Consider the following 20,225-nt stretch of genomic DNA (forward strand, 5'->3'; position numbering starts at 1 on the left):
TAGGGTCTGATATCAGATCAGTGCAACTGTTATAGGGTCTGATATCGGACCAATGCAACTGTTATAGGGTGTGATATCACATCAGTGCAACTGTGATAGGGTCTGATATCGAATCGATGCAACTGCTATAGGGTCTGATATCAGATCAGTGCAACTGCTCTAGGGTCTGCAATCCAATCAATGCAATGGTTATAGGGTCTGATATCAGATCAATGCAACTGTTATAGGGTCTGATATCGGATCAATGCAACTGTTATAGGGTCTGATATCAGATCAGTGCAACTGTTATAGAGTCTGATATCAGACCAATGCAACTGTTATAGGGTGTGATATCACATCAGTGCAACTGTGATAGGGTCTGATATCGAATCAACGCAACTGCTATAGGGTCTGATATCAGATCACTGCAACTGTTATAGGGTCTGATATCAGACCAATGCAACTGTTATAGGGTGTGATATCACATCAGTGCAACTGTGATAGGGTCTGATATCGAATCGATGCAACTGCTATAGGGTCTGATATCAGATCAGTGCAACTGCTTTAGGGTCTGCAATCCAATCAATGCAACGGTTATAGGGTTTGATATCAGATCAATGCAACTGTTATAGGGTCTGATATCAGATCAGTGCAACTGTTATAGAGTCTGATATCAGATCAGTGTAACTGTTATAGGGTGTGTGATATCAAATCAGTGCAACTGTTATAGGGTGTGATATCACATCAGTGCAACTGTGATAGGGTCGGCTATCGAATCGATGCAACTGCCATAGGGTCTGATATCAGATGAGTGCAACTGTTATAGGGTCTGCAATCCAATCAATGCAACGGTTATAGGGTCTGATATCAGATCAATGCAACAGTTATAGAATCTGTAATCAGATCGATGCATTTCTGATATTCGATCAATGCAACTGTTATAGGGTCTGATATCGAATCGATGCAACTGCCATAGGGTCTGATATCAGATCAGTGCAACTGTTATAGAGTCTGATATCAGATCAGTGCAACTGTTATAGGGTCTGATATCGGATCAATGCAACTGTTATAAGGTGTGATATCACATCAGCGCAACTGTGATAGGGTCTGATATCGAATCGATGCAACTGCTATAGGGTCTGATATCAGATCAGTGCAACTGTTATAGGGTCTGCAATCCAATCAATGCAACGGTTATAGGGTCTGATATCGGATCAATGCAACCGTTATAGAATCTGTAATCAGATCAATGCATTTCTGCTATTCGATCAATGCAACTGTGATAGGGTCTGATATCAGACAAATGCAATTGATATAGGGTCTGATATTAGATCAATGTACATGTTATAGAGTATAAAAAATGTCAGATCAATGCAATAGTTATAGGTTCTGATATCAAATTAATGCAATGGTTATAGGGTGCGGTATCAGAACAATGCAACTGTTATAGGGTCTGATATACTGTGTACATATACATACATGTATATATGTATATGTGCACATACATACATACATGTATAAATATAAATGTATACATATACATACACACATATGTATACATGTAAATATACACATGTATACATATACATACATGTGCATTTTTATAAACATACATTACATACACACATATACATATAGATACATATACACACATATTTGTATATACATATACACATATATATACATATGCACATATATGCATATAAATATATATATGCATATACTTATACACATATACACACATGTATAAATATACATATGCATACATGTATGTATATATATATATATACATAAAGTATGTATACAGTTACATACATACATATACATAAACATATACATACTAGCACCACAACCCCCCCCCCGTCCGTGCGTCGGTTGAGGTGGGCGGGGTTGGGGGCGCCAGGGTGTATAATAGAGTCCTGGATGCATGGCATTCTGGGTAATTGTTATGTTGCCTTTATAATGAGTTACAGTGTGGATGTTCTCCCGAAATGTGTTTGTCATTCTTGTTTGGTGTGGGTTCAAAGTGTGGCGCTTATTAGTAAGAGTGTTAAAGTTGTTTATATCACAAGCTTCAGTGTAACCTGTATGGCTGTTGACTATATGCCTTGCAATCTCGTATGTGTGACGATAGAAGCAGCGAGACGCATTGGTCCAGCTGGCATGCAGATAGCATGATGTAGGGCACGTTAAAAGTAAAGCCATATATATATATATATATATATATATATAATATAGATAAAATTATAATAATAATAATTTCAACTTCCACTCCACTTTTTTGTACGGTGTGTTCAAGGACCAGTGAACAGGGCAGGACAACACAACATCCGCCAGAAATTCCACACTTTTTATTTGAACAGGTTTGAAAGTTCCACAGTACAAGCCATTATTTAAAAATACAAAAGATACGTTTTTTTGTTTACAAAATAAAATGACTTGGTCCAAAGATTTTAATGATTAGGAAGAACAAGATATTTCTGGTCCTAATAATCATGATATGAAATGTTCATATGTCACATCTCTAGTGTGCATAATAAGTGATAGGAAATGTTCATATTTGACATCTCTAGTATACGTAAGTGACATGAAATGTTCATGTGACATCTCTAGTATACATAAGTGATATGAAATGTTCATATGTGACATCTCTAGTATACAAAATAAGGGATATTAGATGTTCATTTGTAACATCTCTAGTATACATAAGTGACATGAAATGTTCATGTGTGACATTTTTAGTATACATAAGAAGTGATATGAAGTGTTCATATGTGACATCTCTAGTATACATAAGAAGTGATATGAAGTGTTCATATGTGACATCTCTAGTATACAAAATAAGGGATATTAGATGATCATTTGTGACATCTCTAGTATACAGAATTGACATGAAATGTTCATATGTGACATCTCTAGTATACATAATAAGCGATATGAAATGTTCATGTGGGACATCTCTAGTATACATAAGTGATACGAAGTGTTCATATGTGACATCTCTAGTATACATTAGTGATATGAAATGTTCATATGTGACATCTCTAGTATACAAAATAAGGGATATTAGATGTTCATTTGTGACATCTCTAGTACACGTAAGTGACATGAAATGTTCATATGTGACATCTCTAGTATACATAAGAAGTGATATGGAGTGTTCATATGTGACATCTCTTGTATACAAAATAAGGGATATTAGATGTTCATTTGTGACATCTCTAGTATACAGAATTGACATGAAATGTTCATATGTGACATCTCTAGTATACATAATAAGTGATATGAAATGTTCATGTGGGACATCTCTAGTATACATAAGTGATACGAAGTGTTCATATGTGACATCTCTAGTATACATTAGTGATATGAAATGTTCATATGTGACATCTCTAGTATACAAAATAAGGGATATTAGATGTTCATTTGTGACATCTCTAGTACACGTAAGTGACATGAAATGTTCATATGTGACATCTCTAGTACACATAATAAGTGATATGAAATGTTCATATGTGACATCTGTAGTATACAAAATAAGGGATATTAGATGTTCATTTGTGACATCTCTAGTATACATAAGTGATATGAAATGTTCATGTGTGACATCTCTAGTATACATCATAAGTGATATGAAGTGTTCATATGTGACATCTTTAGTATACATAAGTGACATGAAATGTTCATATGTGACATCTCTAGTATACAAAATAATTGATATGAAATGTTCATGTGTGACATCCCTAGTATACATCATAAGTGATATGAAGTGTTCATATGTGACATCTCTAGTATACATTAGTGATATGAAATGTTCATATGTGACATCTCTAGTATACAAAATAAGGGATATTAGATGTCCATTTGTGACATCTCTAGTACACGTAAGTGACATGAAATGTTCATATGTGACATCTCTAGTACACATAATAAGTGATATGAAATGTTCATATGTGACATCTGTAGTATACAAAATAAGGGATATTAGATGTTCATTTGTGACATCTCTAGTATACATAAGTGATATGAAATGTTCATGTGTGACATCTCTAGTATACATCATAAGTGATATGAAGTGTTCATAGGTGACATCTTTAGTATACATAAGTGATATGAAATGTTCATATGTGACATCTCTAGTATACAAAATAATTGATATGAAATGTTCATGTGTGACATCCCTAGTATACATCATAAGTGATATGAAGTGTTCATTTGTGACATCTCTAGTATACATAAGTGATATGAAATGTTCATATGTGACATCTCTAGTATACAAAATAAGGGATATTAGATGTTCATTTGTGACATCTCTAGTATACATAAGTGACATGAAATGTTCATATGTGACATCCCTAGTATACAAAATAAAGGATATTAGATGTTCATTTGTGACATCTCTAGTATACATAAGTGACATGAAATGTTCATATGTGACATCTCTAGTATACATAATAAGTGATATGAAATGTTCATGTGGGACATCTCTAGTATACATAAGTGATACGAAGTGTTCATATGTGACATCTCTAGTATACATTAGTGATATGAAATGTTCATATGTGACATCTCTAGTATACAAAATAAGGGATATTAGATGTTCATTTGTGACATCTCTAGTACACGTAAGTGACATGAAATGTTCATATGTGACATCTCTAGTACACATAATAAGTGATATGAAATGTTCATATGTGACATCTGTAGTATACAAAATAAGGGATATTAGATGTTCATTTGTGACATCTCTAGTATACATAAGTGACATGAAATGTTCATGTGTGACATTTTTAGTATACATAAGAAGTGATATGAAGTGTTCATATGTGACATCTCTAGTATACATAAGAAGTGATATGAAGTGTTCATATGTGACATCTCTAGTATACAAAATAAGGGATATTAGATGTTCATTTGTGACATCTCTAGTATACAGAATTGACATGAAATGTTCATATGTGACATCTCTAGTATACATAATAAGTGATATGAAATGTTCATGTGGGACATCTCTAGTATACATAAGTGATACGAAGTGTTCATATGTGACATCTCTAGTATACATTAGTGATATGAAATGTTCATATGTGACATCTCTAGTATACAAAATAAGGGATATTAGATGTTCATTTGTGACATCTCTAGTACACGTAAGTGACATGAAATGTTCATATGTGACATCTCTAGTACACATAATAAGTGATATGAAATGTTCATATGTGACATCTCTAGTATACATAATAAGTGATATGAAATGTTCATGTGGGACATCTCTAGTATACATAAGTGATACGAAGTGTTCATATGTGACATCTCTAGTATACATAATAAGTGATATGAAATGTTCATGTGGGACATCTCTAGTATACATAAGTGATACGAAGTGTTCATATGTGACATCTCTAGTATACATTAGTGATATGAAATGTTCATATGTGACATCTGTAGTATACAAAATAAGGGATATTAGATGTTCATTTGTGACATCTCTAGTATACATAAGTGATATGAAATGTTCATGTGTGACATCTCTAGTATACATAAGAAGTGATATGAAGTGTTCATATGTGACATCTCTAGTATACAAAATAAGGGATATTAGATGTTCATTTGTGACATCTCTAGTATACAGAAGTGACATGAAATGTTCATATGTGACATCTCTAGTATACATAATAAGTGATATGAAATGTTCATGTGGGACATCTCTTGTATACATAAGTGATACGAAGTGTTCATATGTGACATCTCTAGTATACATTAGTGATATGAAATGTTCATATGTGACATCTCTAGTATACAAAATAAGGGATATTAGATGTTCATTTGTGACATCTCTAGTACACGTAAGTGACATGAAATGTTCATATGTGACATCTCTAGTACACATAATAAGTGATATGAAATGTTCATATGTGACATCTGTAGTATACAAAATAAGGGATATTAGATGTTCATTTGTGACATCTCTAGTATACATAAGTGATATGAAATGTTCATGTGCGACATCTCTAGTATACATCATAAGTGATATGAAGTGTTCATATGTGACATCTTTAGTATACATAAGTGATATGAAATGTTCATATGTGACATCTCTAGTATACAAAATAATTGATATGAAATGTTCATGTGTGACATCCCTCGTATACATCATAAGTGATATGAAGTGTTCATTTGTGACATCTCTAGTATACATAAGTGATATGAAATGTTCATATGTGACATCTCTAGTATACAAAATAAGGGATATTAGATGTTCATTTGTGACATCTCTAGTATACATAAGTGACATGAAATGTTCATATGTGACATCTCTAGTATACAAAATAAGGGATATTAGATGTTCATTTGTGACATCTCTAGTATACATAAGTGACATGAAATGTTCATATGTGACATCTCTAGTATACATAATAAGTAGTATTTACATTCAGTCTAGCAACAAACATGTCGTGTGAAAACGTACTCTTGAGATGTTCTCCGGCTCCTGCCAGCAGGCGGTAGAAAATGTGGAAAGTCCTTTCATCTTTGGCCTGCCGGATGGCCCGAGACTTTTCCAGAAGGTCTGGCAGCAAACGTTAAGAAGTGGCAAAGAAAAACTGCACATTCCTCTGTTACCATGTTGATGCCAGCATGCTAACATTTTAGCAAATGTCTTACCTTTTAACCTAATAGTCATGGATTCTGTTACTTGGCACCATCTTAGAAGTATGCTAGCCTTTATTTCACATGTTAGCATGCTAATATCCATGTGCTATTATTAGCACGCTAACGTTTTATGCTAGCATTTGTGCAATTTTTCGGTTTAAATCTAATGATGGATTTTGTGACTTGGTGCCATCTAAGAAGTATGCTAGCCTTTCTTTCAGCTGTTAGCATGCTAATATCCATGTGCTATTGTTCGCACGCTAATTTTTTATGCTAGCATTTGTGCAATTTTTCGGTTTAGATGTAATAATCATGGATTTTTTAACTTGGCGACATCTTAGAAGTATGCTAGCCTTTCTTTCACCTGTTAGCATGCTAATATCCATGTGCTATTATTAGCACGCTTACGTTTTATGCCAGCATTTGTGCAATTTTACGGTTTAAATCTAATAATCATGGATTTTGTGACTTGGTGTCATCTAAGAAGTATGCTAGCCTTTCTTTCAGCTGTTAGCATGCTAATATCCATGTGCTATTATTAGTACGCTAATGTTTTATGCTAGTATTTGAGCAATTTTACGGTTTGGATCTAATAATCATGGATTTTGTTACTTGGTGCCATCTTAGAAGTAAGCTAGCAATTCCACTGTTATCATACTACTGTTAGCATGCTAACAGTTTATGTTAGCGCTCGAGTTAATTTTGTACTTTTTAACCCAATAGTCACAGAGTTTGTTACTTGACGCCATTTTAAATGTACGCTAGCCTTTCACTTCATATTAATCTTAACATGTTAATATAGCCTGGTAACGGTCGATGCTAATATTTTAGCTAATTTTATACATTTTAAACCTAGTAATCATGGATTCCGTTACTTGGTGCCATCTTAGAAGTATGCTCGGTGTTCCCCTGTTACATTGCTAATGTCAACATGCTAACATTTTAGCTAATCGTGTAATTTTTTAACCTAATAACCATAGATTCATCTTGGTGCAATCTTAAAAGTAAACTGGCTGTTTCACTGTTACCTTGCTATTGTTAGCATTTTAATATTTTATGCTAGCATTTTTTCCAAGTTTTGTATTTTTTGACCTAATAAACATGTATTTCGTCACTTTCTTCCATCTTAAAAAGTATGTTAGCTATTCATCTGTCAGCATGTTAATGTTAGCATGTTTATAATAGCAAACTAATGTTTTTTTCTAGCATTTTAGCTCATTGTGTAATTTCTAACCCAATAACCATAGATTCATCTTGATGCCATCTTTAACGTACGCTAGTTGTTTTACTGTTACATTGCTAATGTTAGCATTTTAATGTTGTATGCTAGCTTTTTGACCGAATAAACATGTTTTTCGTTACTTGCCTCCGTCTTAGAAGTATGTTAACTCTTCATCTGTTAGCATGTTAACGTTAGCATGTTTATAATAGCAAGCTAATGTTTTTTTCTAGCATTTTAGCTAATATTTTACAAGATGTTAGCACTTTAATGTTTTATGATGGCATTTTTACCTAGTTTCGTATTTTCTGACCAAATAAACAAGTATTTCGTTACTTGCCGCCATCTTAGATGTTACCTCTTCATCTGTTAGCATGTATTTAATAGCAAGCTAATGTTTTTTTTTCTCTAGCATTTGTGCTAATATTCTACATTGTAAACCTAATCATGGATTTTGTTACTTAGCGCCATATTAAAAGTATGTTAGCTCTTTATCTGTTAGCATATTAATGTTAGCATGTTTACAATAGGAAACTAATGTTTTTTTCTAGCATTTTAGCTAATATTTTACGATGTAAACCTAATAATCATGGATTTCATTACTTAGCGCCATCTTAGAAGTATGTTAGGTCTTTATTTGTTAGCATGTTAATGTTAGGATGTTTACAATAGGAAACTAATGTTTTTTTCTAGTATTTTAGCTAATATTTCACGACGTAAACCTAATAATCATGGATTTCATTACTTGGAGCCATCTTAGAAGTATGTTAGCTCTTTATCTGTTAGCATGTTAATGTTAGCATGTTTATAATAGCAAACTAATGTATTTTTTCTAGCAATTTAGCTAGTTGTGTAATTTTTAACCCAATAACCATAACTTCATCTTGGTGCCATCTTAAATGGAAGCTAGCTGTTTCACTGTTACCTTGCTAATGTTAGCATTTTAATGTTTTATGATAGCATTTTTACCTAGTTTTGTATTTTTTGACCTAATAAACATTTAGTTACTTGACTCCATCTTAGAAGTATGTTAGCTCTCCAATTGTTAGCATGTTAACATGTTTATGATAGCAAGCTTTTAATGTTTTTTTTCCAGCGTTTTAGCTAATATTGTACGTTTTAAACCAAATAGTCATGGATTTCGTTACTTGGCGCCATGTTAGAAGTATGCTAGCGGCTACCCTGTTAGCATGCTGAGTTTTTCCAATAATTTTCCAGGTGTCACAAGTGTAATGTGTGACTGAAGGGTGGAGTCTTCTCTCGCATTGTAGGGAATCAAAGCTCAGTTATCTTCCATCTCTCTCGCTCAGTAAGAAGGATACAAGTTTCAATGTTGGCGCCAACAATGTAGCCCGCAACATCAAAGTTGATTCTGATGAACTTGCCCTGCAGGGAAGACAAACATGGAGGTTGAAATCAACGTGACAATGTGTCAGCTGTCCATTTCTTCCACCTCCATCCATCCATTTTCTACCGCTTATTCCCTTTGGGGTTGCGGGGGGCGCTGGTCCCTATCTCAGCTACAATCGGGCGGAAGACGGCGTACACACTGGACAAGTCGCCACCTCATACACATACACACATACATTTATATATATACATACATATGAATATATAAATATATATGTATACATACATACATACATATATACAGTATATACATATGTATACAATTATAAATATATATATACACACATATATACATACATATACACATACACATATAAACATATATACATGCAAATGTATAAAATACATACATATAAACATATATATACTGTATATAAGTGTATATATATAAACTTATATATGTATATATACACATATATATGCATATATATATACATATATATATATATATATATATATATATATATATATATATATATATATACATACATATATATATACATACATTCATATGTATATATAGACACATACATACATATATATACATACATACATACATATGAATATATAAATATATATGCACACATACATACTGTACATACATAAATACATATATACAGTATATACATATGTATACAATTATAAATATATATATATATATACACATATATATACATACATATACACATACATATACACATGCAAATGTATAAAATACATACATATAAACATATATACATACTGTATATAAGTGTATATATATAAACTTATATATGTATATATACACATATATATACATATATATATACATACATATATACATACACGTATATATACATACATATATATATATATACATATATATACATACACACATATATATACATACATATATATATATATATATATATATATATATATATATACACATATATATATATATATATATATATATATATATATATATATATATATATATATATATATATATATATATATATATATATATATATATATATAGTATCTAGCATCATATTTTATTTTTTCTACAAAATGATCCCCACTTGTTTTTTACTTTTCAATGTGACCGTGGTGGAAAAAGTAGAGAAACATTTCTTTCAGCCTTGCTACTCAAATAAGCCAAAACAAAAAAAGGTATTTTAAAAATGTACTGAGATGAGCCAAGACATATTTGAAGGAGTTCAGAAGGTGGATCACAGATTCATAGTTGAAGACTGACAGAAATTAAGGTTTATTTGGAGACTAAATAACAAGCTAAAAGCAGCATTTTCAATTTCAAAACAAAAGATGATATCTGATACACAACATTATAGATATTGACTACAAAGATGGACGTAAAGAACTCACAAAGCGAGAGGAGTTGTCGTTTTTCACCGTCTTGGCGTTCCCAAAGGACTCCAGGATGGGGTTGGCTTGCAGGAGCTGGCGTTCTAACTCGCCCTGCGGAGCGAGAGGGAGAGAGAGACAGAGCAAACAAGGTTAAAGGTCATTTGGCTGGACTACGATTGTGAAGGAGAGTCAGCACTAAAGTACATACTGGATATTTGACTGGAGTGAAAGTGAAAGTGAAACTGACCGTTGTAAAAAGATATACGGCAGATTTACACTTACAAGACATGCAGTGTTGTACAAAAGCAGTGAAGTAGTCAGGTTGTGTAAAAGGTAAATAAAAAGAGAATACAACAAATCCTTTTCAACTTATATTCAATTGAATAGACTGCAAAGACAAGATATTTCATCTTCACACTGACAAACTTTATTTTTTATTGCAAATATTTGCTCATTTGGAATTTCATGCCTGCAACATGTTTCAAAAAAGCTGGCACAAGTGGCAAAAAAGAGTGAAAAAGTCAAGGAATGCTCTTCAAAGATGAACTCGGGCCCAGCGAAGCGTTTCCGGGTGTTGTTGATAAATGGCTGTGGCTTTGGGTAGTAGAGTTTTGACTTGCACTTGAAGATGTAGCGACCAACTGTATTTACTGACAGTTGTTTTCTGAAGTCTTCCTGAGCCCATGTGGTGATATCCTTTACACACCAATGTCGATTTTTTTGCAAATATTAGCTCATTTGGAATTTGATGCCTGCAACATGTTTCAAAAAAGCTGGCACAAGTGGCAAAAAAGAGTGAGAAAGGCGAGGAATGCTCCTCTTAGATGAACTCAGGCCCAGCGAAGCGTTTCCGGGTGTTGTTGATAAATAGCTGTGGCTATGCGTAGTAGAGTTTTAACTTGCACTTGAAGATGTAGCGACCAACTGTAGTTACTGACAGTGGTTTTCTGAAGTCTTCCTGAGCCCATGTGGTGATATCCTTTACACACCAATGTCGATTTTTTTGCAAATATTAGCTCATTTGGAATTTGATGCCTGCAACATGTTTCAAAAAAGCTGGCACAAGTGGCAAAAAAGAGTGAGAAAGGCGAGGAATGCTCCTCTTAGATGAACTCAGGCCCAGCGAAGCGTTTCCGGGTATTGTTGATAAATAGCTGTGGCTATGCGTAGTAGAGTTTTAACTTGCACTTGAAGATGTAGCGACCAACTGTAGTTACTGACAGTGGTTTTCTGAAGTCTTCCTGAGCCCATGTGGTGATATCCTTTACACACTAATGTCGATTTTTTTGCAAATATTAGCTCATTTGGAATTTGATGCCTGCAATATTTTTAAAAAAATCTGGCACAAGTGGCAAAAAAGAGTGAGAAAGGCGAGGAATGCTCCTCAAAGAGGAACTCGGGCCCAGCGAAGCGTTTCCGGGTGTTGTTAATAAATAGGTGTGGCTTTGGGTAGTAGAGTTTTGACTTGCACTTGAAGATGTAGCGACCAACTGTCGTTACAGACAGTGGTTTTCTGAAGTCTTCCTGAGCCCATGTGGTGATATCCTTTACACACCAATGTCGATTTTTTGCAAATATTAGCTCATTTGGAATTTGATGCCTGCAATATGTTTAAAAAAATCTGGCACAAGTGGGAAAAAGAGTGAGAAAGGCGAGGAATGCTCCTCAAAGAGGAACTCAGGCCCAGCGAAGCGTTTCCGGGTGTTGTTAATAAATAGGTGTGGCTTTGGGTAGTAGAGTTTTGACTTGCACTTGAAGATGTAGCGGCCAACTGTCGTTACAGACAGTGGTTTTCTGAAGTCTTCCTGAGCCCATGTGGTGATATCCTTTACACACCAATGTCGATTTTTTGCAAATATTAGCTCATTTGGAATTTGATGCCTGCAACATGTTTCAAAAAAGCTGGCACAAGTGGCAAAAAAGAGTGAGAAAGGCGAGGAATGCTCCTCTTAGATGAACTCAGGCCCAGCGAAGCGTTTCCGGGTGTTGTTGATAAATAGCTGTGGCTATGCGTAGTAGAGTTTTAACTTGCACTTGAAGATGTAACGACCAACTGTAGTTACTGACAGTGGTTTTCTGAAGTCTTCCTGAGCCCATGTGGTGATATCCTTTACACACCAATGTCGATTTTTTGCAAATATTAGCTCATTTGGAATTTGATGCCTGCAACATGTTTCAAAAAAGCTGGCACAAGTGGCAAAAAAAGAGTGAGAAAGGCGAGGAATGCTCCTCTAAGATGAACTCAGGCCCAGCGAAGCGTTTCCGGGTGTTGTTGATAAATAGCTGTGGCTATGCGTAGTAGAGTTTTAACTTGCACTTGAAGATGTAGCGACCAACTGTAGTTACTGACAGTGGTTTTCTGAAGTCTTCCTGAGCCCATGTGGTGATATCCTTTACACACTAATGTCGATTTTTTGCAAATATTAGCTCATTTGGAATTTGATGCCTGCAATATTTTTTAAAAAATCTGGCACAAGTGGCAAAAAAGAGTGAGAAAGGCGAGGAATGCTCCTCTTAGATGAACTCAGGCCCAGCGAAGCGTTTCCGGGTATTGTTGATAAATAGCTGTGGCTATGCGTAGTAGAGTTTTAACTTGCACTTGAAGATGTAGCGACCAACTGTAGTTACTGACAGTGGTTTTCTGAAGTCTTCCTGAGCCCATGTGGTGATATCCTTTACACACTAATGTCGATTTTTTTGCAAATATTAGCTCATTTGGAATTTGATGCCTGCAATATTTTTTTTTTAAATCTGGCACAAGTGGCAAAAAAGAGTGAGAAAGGCGAGGAATGCTCCTCAAAGAGGAACTCGGGCCCAGCGAAGCGTTTCCGGGTGTTGTTAATAAATAGGTGTGGCTTTGGGTAGTAGAGTTTTGACTTGCACTTGAAGATGTAGCGACCAACTGTCGTTACAGACAGTGGTTTTCTGAAGTCTTCCTGAGCCCATGTGGTGATATCCTTTACACACCAATGTCGATTTTTTGCAAATATTAGCTCATTTGGAATTTGATGCCTGCAACATGTTTCAAAAAAGCTGGCACAAGTGGCAAAAAAGAGTGAGAAAGGCGAGGAATGCTCCTCTTAGATGAACTCAGGCCCAGCGAAGCGTTTCCGGGTATTGTTGATAAATAGCTGTGGCTATGCGTAGTAGAGTTTTAACTTGCACTTGAAGATGTAGCGACCAACTGTAGTTACTGACAGTGGTTTTCTGAAGTCTTCCTGAGCCCATGTGGTGATATCCTTTACACACTAATGTCGATTTTTTGCAAATATTAGCTCATTTGGAATTTGATGCCTGCAATATTTTTTAAAAAATCTGGCACAAGTGGCAAAAAAGAGTGAGAAAGGCGAGGAATGCTCCTCAAAGAGGAACTCGGGCCCAGCGATGCGTTTCCGGGTGTTGTTAATAAATAGGTGTGGCTTTGGGTAGTAGAGTTTTGACTTGCACTTGAAGATGTAGCGACCAACTGTCGTTACAGACAGTGGTTTTCTGAAGTCTTCCTGAGCCCATGTGGTGATATCCTTTACACACTAATGTCGATTTTTTGCAAATATTAGCTCATTTGGAATTTGATGCCAGCAACATGTTTCAAAAAAGCTGGCACAAGTGGCAAAAAAGAGTGAGAAAGGCGAGGAATGCTCATCAAAGACTTATCTGGAACATCGCACAGGTGAACAGGCTAATTGGGAACAGGTGGGTGCCATGATTGGCTATAAAAGTAGCTTCCATGAAATGTTCACTCATTCACAAACAAGGACGGGGCGAGGGTCACCACTTTGTCAACAAATGCCTGAGCAAATTGTTTAAGAACAACATTTCTCAAGCAGCTATTGCAAGGAATTTAGGGATTTCACCATCTACGCTCCGTAATATCATCAAAAAAATCACTGCACGTAAGCAACAACGCCCGTGACCTCAGGCGGTAAGGCGCCGAAAAGCCACATCAGTGTGTAAAGGATATCACCACATGGGCTCAGGAACACTTCAGAAAACCACTATCAGTAACTACAGTTGGTCACTACATCTGTAAGTGCAAGTTCTAACTCTACTATGCAAAGCCAAAGCCATTTATCAACAACACCCGGAAAAACTTTGCTGGGCCCGAACTCATCTAAGATGGACTGATGCAAAGTGGAAAAGTGTTCTGTGGTCTGACGAGTCCACATTTCAAATTGTTTTTGGAAACTGTGGACGTAGTGTCCTCCGGAACAAAGAGGATAAGAACCATCCGGGCTCAAACCCGCTTTCTTCCGGCAGCTGGGTCTGTCGAGACACGCCCCTGCTGGCTCTGATCGGCAATCAGCACACCGGGGACTGATGAGGGCGAGCTGAATATAAACCAGTGGACCCAAGGATCCTGGCCGGAACTTAATCTTCGGTTACCTTTGTAAGCACCCCCGTGCCTGGCTTACGTCCCACAAACTCGCTCTCCCTCCGTTTCCATGTCTAATACCCCTGTTGTCTTCCCGCAGTGTTTCCCGTGGATTTCTGACTGCCTTCCCTGATCCTCGACCCCTGCTTGGATGCGGACATCGTCGTTTCTCTTCAACCCTCGACTGCTTGCCTCCCCATGGACTGCCTTCCTGCCTTGTCCCTCCCTCTCATTCAAACATTTAAGGTAACACCCAACCGGTAATTAATACACATAGTCGCACAACATACACTCTCTTGGATTTTGTCACACTCCAATTCCTTAGTTTATATTAATATATATAGCGTTAATATATATAATGAACCATAGAGCGTCTATTCCCCCTTGTGTCTGTGCCGTCAACTCCCCCTGCAATACATAACAGTTCTTGGAACGAAGTGTGAAAAGTCAGCATGTGTGATGGTATGGAGGTGCATTAGTGCCCAAGGCATGGGTAACTTACACATCTGTGAAGGCACCATTAATGCGCGAGCCAGGACAAATAGCTCAGAAGAAACAAAGTGGACAAGTCATGGTGGGAGCAGTAGATGGAAGGCATGCAAACACACACATGATAACACACGTTGATATTGCGGGAGGAGCACTTGCCTGGAGCTTGAACGCTTTGGGAGATTCTGGCTGTTTGTTATGGATAAACAAATGCAAGTGTTAATATGTCAGACCCAAACCCCACAATTCTGGTTTGGAATGAAGCCTTTTTAACAAAAATTAACATCCAAATGTCAACAACACCCGTCGACTGAAGAGAAAGATCTTACAGGAATGTTGTGGTCTTTGCGTCCTTTGTGTGAAGAGGCAACGTGGGCCAGGTACTGGATCACTTTCTTGGTGTTCTCCGTCTTGCCGGCACCGGATTCACCTCTGTGAAAACACGGAGGTTGACAATGAGGATACTTGCATAAACGAGTCCCGATACGGACAAAAAAAATAGTGAGAGTCCATAATGGATCTAACATAATAGTGAGAGAGTCCAGTCCATAGTGGATCTAACATAATAGTGAGAGAGTCCAGTCCATAGTGGATCTAACATAATAGTGAGAGAGTCCAGTCCATAGTGGATCTAACATAATAGTGAGAGAGTCCAGTCCATAGTGGATCTAACATAAAAGTTAGAGTCCAGTCCATAGTGGATCTAACATAATAGTGAGAGTCCAGTCCATAGTGGATCTAACATAATAGTGTGAGAGTCCAGTCCATAGAGGATCTAATATAATAGTGAGAGTCCAGTCCATAGTGGATCTAACATAATAGTGAGAATCCAGTCCATAGTGGATCTAACATAATAGTGTGAGAGTCCGGTCCATAATGGATCTAACATAATAGTATGAGAGTCCAGTCCATAGTGGATCTAACATAATAGTGAGAGAGTCCAGTCCATAGTGGATCTAACATAATAGTGAGAGTCCAGTCCATAGTGGATCTAACATAAAAGTTAGAGTCCAGTCCATAGTGGATCTAACATAATAGTGAGAGTCCAGTCCATAGTGGATCTAACATAATAGTGTGAGAGTCCAGTCCATAGTGGATCTAATATAATAGTGAGAGTCCAGTCCATAGTGGATCTAACATAATAGTGAGAATCCAGTCCATAGTGGATCTAACATAATAGTGTGAGAGTCCGGTCCATAATGGATCTAACATAATAGTATGAGAGTCCAGTCCATAGTGGATCCAACATGATAGTGAGAGTCCAGTCCATACTGGATCTAACATAATATTGAGAGAGTCCAGTCCGTAGTGGATCTGACATAATAGTGAGAGTCCAGTCCGTAGTTGATCTGACATAATAGTGTGGGAGTCCAGTCCATAGTGGATCTAACATAATAGTGAGAGTCCAGTCCATAGTGGATCAAACATAATAGTGTGAGAGTCCGGTCCATAATGTATCTAACATAATAGTATGAGAGTCCAGTCCATAGTGGATCCAACATGATGGTGAGAGTCCAGTCCATAGTGGATCTAACATAATAGTGTGAGAGTCCAGTCCATAGTGGATCTAACATAATAGTGAGAGTCCAGTCCATAGTGGATCTAACATAATAGTGAGAGTCCAGTCCATAGTGGATCTAACATAATAGTGAGAGTCCAGTCCATAGTGGATCTAACATAATAGTGAGAGTCCAGTCCATAGTGGATCTAACATAATAGTGAGAGTCCAGTCCATAGTGGAACTAACATAATAGTGAGAGTCCAGTCCATAGTGGATCTAACATAATAGTGTGAGAGTCCAGTCCATAGTGGATCTAACATAATAGTGAGAGTCCAGTCCATAGTGGAACTAACATAATAGATAGTAGGAAGTAACATCATGTAAATCCAAGCAAGCCCATTGTTTTTTTTGTTTTTTTTCCCCCAGGAAGGACTTTGAAACAGGGTAGTTTACCTCAGTACGGTCCCTTGTTTGGATTTCATTTTGTAGGACCCATTCTAACCCTAGTTCACATTGTAAACAAAGCATCTCTCCCTGCCCCCACTATGCTACACTATACTATACTATACAATACTATGCTACACTATACTATACTATACTATACAATACTATACTACTCCAGTCCTATACACTCCCCTTCCTAACGCTTTGCTGGACCACAGTGCGGTTCTGTGGGCCAGTTCCCCAGGGTTCCCAAAGTGGTTCTTTTGGAGCACTCTCTAATGATAGCAGTCCATCCACACTAGCCACAGCCAGGTCTCGGGGCCTGGAACACCAAGGTCCAAGTCCGAGGTCAGTCCAGCGGTTCTACATACCAGTGGTTTTACTCAGGGTGGTTGTTACTTCTCTGCACTGGATGACAGGGCTGGGTTCTTCAACGCGACACAAACATAGCACGATACGAGTGTGGCTTCATAGGAGTACAAGAGTCTAAGACTTGGATTGGTCACATCTAGTCTAAGACTTACATTTGGTCACATGTAGTCTTGGACATAGATTGGTGACATCTAATCTAAGACTTACATTTGGTCGGATCTAGTCTTGTACATAGATTGGTCACATCTAGTCTTGGACTTAGATTGGTCACATCTGGTCTTGGACTTAGATTGGTCACATCTAGTCTTGGACTTAGATTGGTCACATCTAGTCTTGGACTTAGATTGGTCACATCTAGTCTTGGACTTAGCTTGGTCACATCTAGTCTTGGACTTAGATTGGTCACATCTAGTCTTGGACTTAGATTGGTCACATCTAGTCTTGGACTTAGATTGGTCACATCTAGTCTTGGACTTAGATCGGTCACATCTAGTCTTGGACTTATATTGGTCACATCTAGTCTTGGACTTAGATCGGTCACATCTGGTCTTTTACTTGGATTGGTCACATCTAGTCTAAGACTTATATTGGTCACATCTAGTCTAAGACTTACATTTGGTTACATGTAGTCTTGGACATAGATTGGTGACATCTAATCTAAGACTTACATTTGGTCGGATCTAGTCTTGTACATAGATTGGTCACATCTAGTCTTGGACTTAGATTGGTCACATCTAGTCTTGGACATAAATTGGTCACATCTAGTCTTGGACTTAGATCGGTCACATCTAGTGTTGGACTTAGATCGGTCACATCTAGTCTTGGACTTACATTTGGTATGATCTAGTATTAGACTTATATTGGTCCAATCTAGTCTTAGACTTAGATTGGTCAAATCTAGTCTTTGACTTATATCGGTCCGATCTAGTCTTAGACTTAAATTGGTCAGAGCCAATCTTAGACATAGATTGGTAAAATTTAGTGTTAGATTGGTTAGATCAAGTCTTGGACTTACACCGGGCATATCTAGTCTTGGACCTAGATTGGTCACATCTAGTCTTGGACTTAGATTGGTCACATCTAGTCTTAGACTTAGATTGGTCACATCTAATCTTGGACTTAGATTGGTCACATCTAGTCTTGGACTTAGATTGGTCACATCTAGTCTTAGACTTAGATTGGTCACATCTAATCTTGGACTTAGATTGGTCACATCTAGTCTTGGACTTAGATCGGTCACATCTAGTCTTGGACTTAGATCGGTCACATCTAGTCTTGGACTTAGATCGGTCACATATAGTCTTGGACTTAGATCGGTCACATCTAGTCTTGGACTTATATCGGTCACATCTAGTCTTGGATTTAGATTGGTCACATCTAGTCTTGGACTTAGATTGGTGACATCTAATCTAAGATTTACATTTGGTCAGATCTAGTCTTGGACTTAGATTGGTCACATCTAGTCTTGGACTTAGATTGGTCACATCTAGTCTTGGACTTAGATTGGTCAGATCTAGTCTTGGACATAAATTAATCACATCTAGTCTTGGACTTATATCGGTCACATCTAGTCTTGGACTTAGATTGGTCACATCTAGTCTTGGACTTAGATTGGTCACATCTAGTCTTGGACTTAGATTGGTCAGATCTAGTCTTGGACATAAATTAATCACATCTAGTCTTGGACTTATATCGGTCACATCTAGTCTTGGACTTAGATTGGTCACATCTAGTCTTGGACTTAGATTGGTGACATCTAATCTAAGACTTACATTTGGTCAGATCTAGTCTTGGACTTAGATTGGTCACATCTAGTCTTGGACTTAGATTGGTCACATCTAGTCTTGGACTTAGATTGGTCAGATCTAGTCTTGGACATAAATTGGTCACATCTAGTCTTGGACTTAGATCGGTCACATCTAGTCTTGGACTTACATTTGGTATGATCTAGTATTAGACTTATATTGGTCCAATCTAGTCTTAGACTTAGATTGGTCAAATCTAGTCTTTGACTTATATCGGTCCGATCTAGTCTTAGACTTAAATTGGTCAGAGCCAATCTTAGACATAGATTGGTAAAATTTAGTGTTAGATTGGTTAGATCAAGTCTTGGACTTAGATTGGTCAGATCTAGTCTTGGACATAAATTGGTCACATCTAGTCTTGGACTTAGATCGGTCACATCTAGTCTTGGACTTACATTTGGTATGATCTAGTATTAGACTTATATTGGTCCAATCTAGTCTTAGACTTAGATTGGTCAAATCTAGTCTTTGACTTATATCGGTCCGATCTAGTCATAGACTTAAATTGTTCAGAGCCAATCTTAGACATGGATTGGTAAAATTTAGTGTTAGATTGGTTAGATCAAGTCTTGGACTTACACCGGGCATATCTAGTCTTGGACTTAGATTGGTCCAATCTAGTCTTGGACTTAA

At 36.7% G+C, this 20,225-nt stretch overlaps 1 protein-coding gene across 2 annotated transcripts in view; it reads right to left on the minus strand.

The window, feature by feature from the left end:
- The window catches only part of LOC133541166 (myosin-10-like), a 251,556-nt gene that overhangs the window by 135,016 nt on the left and 96,315 nt on the right, over positions 1–20,225 (minus strand). The window contains exons 5-9 of one of the 2 annotated variants that reach the window (XM_061884290.1): positions 15,800–15,902; positions 15,630–15,659; positions 10,628–10,720; positions 9,172–9,235; positions 6,449–6,547 (exon numbers count right to left, since the gene is read on the minus strand). In XM_061884290.1, the coding sequence (XP_061740274.1) occupies positions 6,449–6,547; positions 9,172–9,235; positions 10,628–10,720; positions 15,630–15,659; positions 15,800–15,902 (389 nt within the window). The remainder of the gene's footprint in view (positions 1–6,448; positions 6,548–9,171; positions 9,236–10,627; positions 10,721–15,629; positions 15,660–15,799; positions 15,903–20,225) is intronic. The other variant, XM_061884291.1, reaches the window with a different exon arrangement.

The sequence above is a fragment of the Nerophis ophidion genome, linkage group LG23 (assembly GCF_033978795.1).
Source record: "Nerophis ophidion isolate RoL-2023_Sa linkage group LG23, RoL_Noph_v1.0, whole genome shotgun sequence".
Classification (NCBI taxonomy): Eukaryota; Metazoa; Chordata; class Actinopteri; order Syngnathiformes; family Syngnathidae; genus Nerophis; species Nerophis ophidion.